This window comes from Trichosurus vulpecula, chromosome 2 (genome assembly GCF_011100635.1).
Source record: "Trichosurus vulpecula isolate mTriVul1 chromosome 2, mTriVul1.pri, whole genome shotgun sequence".
Lineage (NCBI taxonomy): Eukaryota > Metazoa > Chordata > Mammalia > Diprotodontia > Phalangeridae > Trichosurus > Trichosurus vulpecula.
In genome coordinates, this window is record NC_050574.1 from 82,845,520 (window position 1) to 82,854,327 (window position 8,808).

An 8,808-nucleotide genomic window follows, 5' to 3' on the forward strand; every position below is an offset into this window, starting at 1 on the left:
CAGGTAAACTCTGACCAACCCATGCCATACTTCATGGCACCTGCCAACAACAGCTTGCCTGCTGCAATCTCTGAGTTCATCCTCATCTGCTTTCCTGGCTACCAAAGTTGGCAGCACTGGCTCTCCCTACCCCTGAGCCTACTCTTCCTCTTGGCCATGGTTGCCAATGCCACCCTTCTGCTCACCATCCGGTTAGAGGCCTCTCTGCATGAGCCCATGTATTACCTGCTCAGCCTTCTCTCTCTGCTGGACATTGTGCTCTGTCTCACTGTCATCCCCAAGGTCCTGGCTATCTTCTGGTTTGACCTCAGGGCCATCAATTTTTCTGCATGTTTCCTCCAGATGTTCATCATGAACAGTTTCCTTCCCATGGAGTCCTGCACCTTTATGGTCATGGCATATGATCGCTATGTAGCCATTTGCCACCCCCTGCGCTACCCTTCCATCATCACTGATCAATTTGTGGTCAAGGCTAGTGTATTTATTGTGGCCAGAAATGCTATCCTTACTGCACCCATTCCAATCCTTTCATCTAGACTTCATTACTGTGGGAAAAATATAATTGACAACTGCATCTGTGCCAACTTATCTGTGTCCCGACTTTCCTGTGACAATTTTACTTTCAACCGACTTTACCAGTTTGTGGCTGGCTGGACTCTGCTTGGCTCTGACCTCATCCTCATCTTCATTTCCTATACTTTTATCCTTCGGGCTGTGCTGAGAATCAAGGCTGAGGGGGCTACAGCCAAAGCCCTGAGCACATGTGGCTCCCATTTTATTCTCATTCTCTTCTTCAGCACCATCTTGCTGGTTGTTGTTCTGACAAATGTGGCCAGGAAGAGAGTTCCCATGGACATCCTGATCCTTCTCAATGTCCTTCATCACCTCATCCCCCCAGCTCTGAATCCTATTGTCTATGGTGTGAGGACCAAGGAGCTCAAACAAGGGATCCAGAAGTTACTGAAAAGGAAAATATGAGGACATGGAAGTCATTTCTAACCTAGTGCTGTGAACTGAGGACTGCTGGTGAACTGACTGAAGACTCTGAGCTGAGGTCATGCTATGTATCCACTATTGTATCATAGACCTGAAGAATGCATCAATCTGTATGTACTGGGTTCTTGTCCTTTATTCATCCCTTAAGGCTCTGTGTTTGTACCAGGTGAAGCTAAAGTATCTATTGTATCTAAAGAAAAAGAATCTAGCCTCAGTTTTAGAGAAGGGCACTCAGAATTCCTCTAATTCAACCTCTTCAGAACCCCTTCTACAACACTCCTGATGAGTAGTTATCTACTCTTTGCTCAAAGTCTAGTGCAGAGCAGCCAGTCTATCTCTGGACTCCAGAATAGCTGGGCTGTTGTTCTCAGGGGGCACATCCAACCTTTCCTCTTCTTCATGTGTTTGACTGCACCTCTCCCTGGATATCTGTGTGTTGTATAGTTCTCTCTGTGTGAACGTATGTGTTTGTCTAATTTGGTGATTCTGGATAATTGTCTCAACTAACATTTCCACTGCTGGCACTTAAAGTTTGACATTGAAAGTTCTCCATTGTCTGTCCCCTTTACCTTTCCTGTCTTATTTCATATTACCCCTCTAGATCCTCTTTTTCTTTCAAATTGGCCTTGTTGGTAGTCCTTTTTGTGTGTTTTCTTCTCATATTAGAAAGCAAACTGGTTCCTCTCTGCAGGACTCTCTCCACCATGTCATAGAAACCTCTTAGCCTTAGAAGCTCACTTCACTCTTGGATTACTTCTCCCATTGGGAGTACCCTCCACCCTCAGAGACCTCTCCATTTGGTTGCCTGATTTCTTCCAGAATTTCCTATTAAGGATGAGGTCCAGGATAACCATGCCTTAGTTTCACTCCAGGTTACACTGCTAACTCATCTCCACAAGAATACTCTTCCCCTGACTATGGTCTTTTCTCTTACCACAGCTCCTTTCCAGCTCCCTTTTTTGTACTGTCTTCCTTCATTAGAATGTAAACTCTATGAGGGCATTCCCTTTTTCCCTCACCCCTCTTACCTGAAGTTACACTCTCTACTATACAGTCTCAATTAGATTAGATTGAAAGTCAATAGTTTGTTTTTACAAACCATTTGACCGACCATGTTGACTTCTGGATTAGATATATCCTCTAGAAAAACTGGTATCTGAGCTACCATTAAGCTTAGCAAAGTACCTAGTACCAAATATGTTTTTATAGAATTTTTTGGATTTAATTGTATACCATTGATATGGCCTCTCTTTGTTTATAATGCTCTCTCTGGGAACAAAGACTCCAAGGGTTTTGGCAAGTGGATATTACTTAGTTCACTGAGATGTGGAGTTTATTTATCAAGAACAAGTAATTCATCCAACCACTTATTAGTTTATTAATTTCCTAATTGATTTAATTTCATCATGATTTCTTTGCAGGACTTTAAGATTTCCAGTTTTCTAATTGTCAGTCCACAGGTAGGCAGACTTTGGTATGGTCAGGGATAGAGGCATACAGATAGAATTTTCCTAAAGGGGATAAAGGGCAGGGGGAAAGATAATCCTTTTTATTAATGTCCTGATCACTCTCTTTTCAGGAATCCCACTTGTCACAGTTGCATTGCCTCACATGAGCTGTATTTACCATCTTTTTAAACACCACTGACTTTCCTATACACAACTGCTATATATTTTCTGATACACCCTCTACACGGTTGCCAAAACTGTCTTCATACACGCACACATATTCACGTAGAGAGAGTTAAATATTTCCAAATTACTTTTAAATAGTATTTTATTTTTTATCCCATTACATGTAAAGACAATTTTTAACATTAATTTTTACAGGATTTTGAATTCCAAATTTTTCTCCCTCCCTCCCTGTCCTCCCTTCTTCTGAAAATGGTAGGCAATTTGATATAGATTATACATGTACTATTGTGTAAAATGTATTTCTGTATTAGTCACATTTGTGAGAGAAGAAAAAAATCAATAGAAAAAAACCATGAAAAATAATGAAAGTAAGTGAAAAAATGCTTCGATCTGCATTGAGTCCATCTGGATGTGGATAGCATTTTCCTTCATGAGTCCCTTGCAATTGTCTTGGATCTTTGGGTTGCTGAGAAGAGCCGAGTCATTCATAGTTGATCATCACAAAATGTTTCTGATTCTGTGTACAATGTTTTCCTGGTTCTGCACATTTTGCTTTGCATTAGTTTGTACATATCTTACCAGGTTTTTCTGACATGTGCCTGTTCATCATTTATTGCACAAAAGTATTCCATTACATTCATGTACCAAAATTTGGTCAGCCATTCCCCAATTGATGGGCATCCCCTCACTTTCTAATATTTTGCCATGATCTCTTTGGGATATAGACCTGGTGGTGGTATTACTAGATCAAAGAGTATATTGGCTAGCCCATCAGAGTTAAGCTTTCTGTAATAGATCTTGAATGCTTGATAGTTCAGCTTGAGAAAAGACCTCAGGATCCAGTACCTTATCTTGCCAGGTGACCTTCAGAGTCTTCCTAAGACAATTAAAAAGGAAGTAATTCAGTTTCCAGGCATGGCACTGGTATACTGTCCAGGTTTCATAGGCATGCAACAATGAGGTCAGCACAATGGCTCTGTAGATTTTCAGTTTGGTAGGTAGCCTGATACATCTTCTTTCCCATACTTTCCTTCAAAACTTCCCAAATACTGAGCTAGCTCTGGCAATGTGTGCACTAACCTCCCCATCTCTGTGTGCCTTCCTGGAAAGTATACTGCCAAGGTAAGTGAACTCATCCACAGCATTCAAAATTTCTCCATTCGATATAACTGATGGTTCTACATATGGATGGTTGGTAGAGAACCTCTGTTTTCTTGGTGTTAATTGTTGGGCCACAATTAACACAAGCAGCAGAGAATCTATCCATACTTTGCTGCATCTCAGCCTCCAAAGTTGCATTGAGTACAAAATTATCTGTAAACAAAAATTAAAGGGGCAAGTTCACCACCAATGTTGAGGAAATTCAAGCAATTCTTAGATGTTATATTGCCCAAGTATATGCCAATAAATCTGATGCACTATGTGAAATGGATGAATGTTTGCAAATATATGAATTGTCCAGATTAACAGAAGAAGAAATAGAACACTTAAATACATCCATCTTAGAAAAAGAAACTGAACAATCCATTAATGAGCTATCAAAGGAAAAAGTCCCCAGGACCAGAGGGATTTACAAGTAAATTCTATGAAACATTTAAGTAACAATTAATTCCAATACTATGTAAACTATTTGAAAAAAATAAATGGAGTCCTACCATATTCATTTTATAACAAATATAGTATTGATACCTAAACCAGGAAAAGCAAAAGATGAGAAAGAAAACTGCAGACCTACTTCCCTAATGACAATTTTACATAAATTAATTTTCTTATTCAGTGACATGCCAATCAAACTATCAAGTAATTTTTTGTAGAGATAGAAAAATAGTAATAAAATTCATCTGGAAGAACAAAAAGGTCAAGAATATAAAGGTAATCAATAAAAAAGTTAAGGGAGGAGGCCTAGTAGTTCCAGATTTCAAACTATATTTTTTGTTGTTTAGTTGTTTCAGTCATATCTGACTCTTCATGAACCTATTTTGGTATTTTCTTGGCAAAGATACTGGAGTGGTTTGCCATTTCCTTCTTTAGCTAATTTTACAGATGAGGGATTGAGGCAAACAGGGTTAAGTGACTTGCCCGTGGTTATACAGCTACTAAGTGTCTGAGGCCAGATTTGAACTCAGCAAGGTGAGTCTTCCTAATTCCAAACTCAGTGTTCTCCCCACTGTGCCACTTAGCTTTCCTTAAACTATAGTACAAAGTGGTAATCATAAAAAATCTGGTAATGGTGAAGAAATAGAGTGGTTGATCAGAAGAAAAGATTAGGTACAAAATACTCAGTAGTAAATGACCATAATGATCTAGTGTTTGATAAACCCAATGATCCAAGCTTTGAGGGTAAGAACTCAGCATTTGACAAAAATTTCTAGGAAAACTAGAATACAGTTTAGCAGAAACTAAGCATAGACTAACATTTCATGCTATATACAAAGATAACACTAAAATGTATCAATGATTTAGACATAAAGGGTGATGTCATAAGCAGATTAGAGGAGTACTGAAAATTTTAAATGTCAGATCTCTGGAAAAGGGAAAAGTTTGTGACCAAACAAGAGATACAGAACTTCACAAGGTGTAGAATGGATAATTTTGATTACATGAAATTAAAAAGCTTGTGCACAAATAAAACTGATGTAGATAAAGTTAGAAGGAAGACAGACAATTGTGAAAATTAAAAAAAACATTTCTTTGATAAAGTCCTCATTTTTCAAATATATAGGGAACTGAACTCCATATATAAAAATAAGAGCCATTCTCCAGTTGATAAAATATCAAAGGATATGAGCAGGCAGTTTTCAGAAGACATTAAAGCTATCAATAGTTGCACAAAAATGCTGTTAATTAGTACTGATTAGAACAATGCAAATTAAAACAACTCTGAGATACCACCTCACTCCCATTAGATCAGCTAACATGACAGAAAAGTAAAATGACAAATACTGGAGGAAAGACAGACAATTTGGGACACAAATGTACTGTTGGTAGAATTGTTATTATGTTATATCATTTTGGAGGCCAATATATAATTATTCCCAAAGGGCTGTAAAACTATGCATACCCATTGATCCAGCAATAAATACCATTACTAGGTGGTGAGATCAGAGAAAAGGGAAAATGACTTATTTGTACAAAAATGCTTATAGCAGCTCTTTTTATGGGGGTAAAGAATTAGAAATCAAGGGAATGCCCATCGATTGCTGAATGACTGAAGGAATTGTGGTATGTGATTGTAATGGAATATTGTTGTGCCATAAGAAATAATGAGTAGGATGGTTTCAGGAAGACCTGAGAAAGCTTATACGAACTGATGCAAAGTGAAGTGAGCAGAACCAGAAGAATGTTATACACAGTAACAGCAATTTAATCAATTGTGAAAGACTTAGCTACTGTGATGAAGGCAATGACCCAAGACAATTCTAAAGGACCCATGATAGAAAATGCTATCTATCTCCAAAGAGAAGATTGATGAACTCTGAATCCAGTTGGAAGCCTACTTTTTTCCTTAATTTTATTGTTTTATTTTGTTTATGTTGTCATTTGCAACATGGCTAATATAAAAATTTGCTTTGCATGACTTCATATGTACAATTTACGTCACATTGCTTGCCTTTTCAAGGAGGGGCGTGTGGTATCAGAGGGAGGGAGGGAATTTGGAACTCAAAATTTTAAAAACAATTGGTAAATTTTTACATGTAATTGGGAAGTATTTAACAAAATAAAAAATAATTTTAGAAGGTGATTTAAGTTTTTATGTTTATGCAGTTGTTCATTTATTTTGTCACCAAGTGCTCAAATACTATCTAACAATTGTATTTCTTTACAGATGTATTTTAGCAGTTTTGATTAATCCAAAGGTCTTTTCTTACTTCTTTTTTTCTGGGGGATGGGAGAGACAATCAGGGTTAAATGACTTGCCCAAGGTCACACAGCTAGTAAATGTTAAGTGTCTGAGGCCTTATTTGAACTTAGGTACTCCTAACTCCAAGACTGGTGCTCTATCTACTGCCCCACCTACCTATTCCCCTACTTCTTTCAGGTATCAAACTGTTCCCTGTGAGTCATACTCCTTTCCAAGAGGTCAGGCCAAGCTTTACCAAGGGGATTGTTGACTTTTCCTGTGCTGAAAGGGCCCAAAGAGTAGCATTATCCTCAAGTAAATAACCATGCAATTTAATTCAACAAGCATTTATTAAGTGCCTACTCTGTACAAAGCACTACACTTGATCCTGGCAGTACAAAGACTAAAGAAAAACAGTCCCTGCCTTTGACTAGTCTCATCAGTTTCTCCTGCAGGTCAGACTTTCTTGCTCTTAGACTTGTTCTCCTTACTCCCTTTGTCTCTTCCCATATATCTTGCCACGGAAGTTTTCTTCTTGTGAAGTTTCATCTTGCTTTGTTGTTGAATTAATCACAAGTATTTATAGGCATGTAGATGGCATAATGGTTATTGTGATACAATTGCAGTCAGTAAGAACTGAGTTGAAGCTTTGCTTCAGATAATTAGTATCTGTGTAACTCTGCATATGTCACTTAACCTCTTTCAGCCTTAGTTTCCTTATCGGCAAAATGGAGATGATAATAGCACCTAGCTCACAAAGTTGTTGTTGGGTTGTGAGAGTCAAATGAGATAGCATATGTAAAGCGCTTTGGAAAGCTTAATGTGAAGTATAAATGCTAGGTATTATTTTTATTAAGTACTTACTACATACTGGGCATTGTTCTAGGCACTGCAGATGTAAAGTAAAAACAAACAAAAAAACCAAACCAAACCAAAACAAAAAAAAAAAACCCAAACCCAAAACAAACTAGTCCCCTGCTTCTAAAGTCTTCTCCCTTCATATTCCATGTTTTTATTTTCATTTTCATTTTTTTAAATCCCAGAGTCTCCCAGGCACTTCCCTCCTCCAGGTGGCCTCTCCTATGAATCCCCATGGGTCCCAATGGATTTCAGGTCCCGTTGGCCAAAATTTTTCTCCCTATTGGCACCGGGTAACAAAAGGGAGCAGAACTTGAAAGCCATAAAAACTGCTCTGTGATATCAGCTACAGTCTAGAACGTAGGGAGCAGCTGCAGATCTTGCCTGAAGGTGTTTGGTTCGTGAAGCAAGACTCTAGCTCAGATCTTTTTCTGTGAGTCAAAAGAGGGAACAAAAGAGAGAAATGAGGGAAAAGAGACAATAGCATCTTTTTTCTTCTATGGGAGGAAGTGTCGGGGTGAGGAAGAGGAAGAGGAAGATATTAAGTGGGGTAAAGAAACTCTTTGTGTCCTCATCCATAGCAGAAGCAGGCAGATTCCCAGAGTCGATGGCAGAACTAGGAACTGCGGGCTACTCTGAATCACCAGAATCACAGGGAGTCCAGCAACCATCCATCCCAATTGCTTATTACATATTACCTTGTCAGGGATGCTTTAGAAGGAATTTTCATTTGTAGTAAGTGGTTAGACAAATTAACTTCTACTTTCTCTACTAAATACTAGATTTTCACACAAGAACTAGGGAAATTTCGTGGCATCATAGAACCAAAAATTTGCAATAAAGTGACTTTTGAGATTATTTAATTTAAGCCCTTTCTTTTTCCTAGGAAGGAACTGAGGCTCAGATAGATTTAGTGACTTTCCAAGGTCACTTAGGCATTAAGTAGTAGAACCAGCATTTGATTTGAATCCAAGTCTGCTTCCAAATCCAGGACATCACAGGTTAATAATACTAAAATATTAATATATTTTTAAAGGGCTGTTGAGTTGAAGGAAGATTACATTCGTTCTACATAGTTCCAGATGTGAAAATTAGATCCAAGGGGTTAAAATGACAGGAAGATTTTGGTTCTAACAACAGAAACTGAAAGTTCTCAAGATGTTGCTGGATGTGCACCTGTCAGAAGTGTTGTAGAGGGAATACATGCTTCAAGTGGGGAGTGAAGTAGATGTCATCTGAAGTCTATTCCATCTTAAAGATTCTTAGGAGGCTCAGTGACTATATTAGGAATGATGGTAGGCTGGCAATTGTACTGAGAATAATGTCTACATGTCCCCCTCCTGGGTGAGGTTTACTGAACCACCACTTAGGAATACACCAGCGTACACCTGATGTGTGGCTAAAACAAGGATCTTAGCTACTTCGAGTAAGAATCAATCATCTAATTTTTATTTAGTAGACTCTTCTTATGCTCTTAGT

At 38.3% G+C, this 8,808-nt stretch overlaps 1 protein-coding gene across 1 annotated transcript; it reads left to right on the forward strand.

The window, feature by feature from the left end:
- The first annotated feature begins 33 nt into the window (after nt 1-33).
- On the forward strand, nt 34-978 carry LOC118839308 (olfactory receptor 56A1). Its single transcript, XM_036746768.1, has one exon. It carries the CDS (start codon nt 34-36, stop codon nt 976-978), a length of 945 nt encoding a protein of 314 aa, XP_036602663.1.
- The last annotated feature ends 7,830 nt before the right edge of the window (nt 979-8,808 follow it).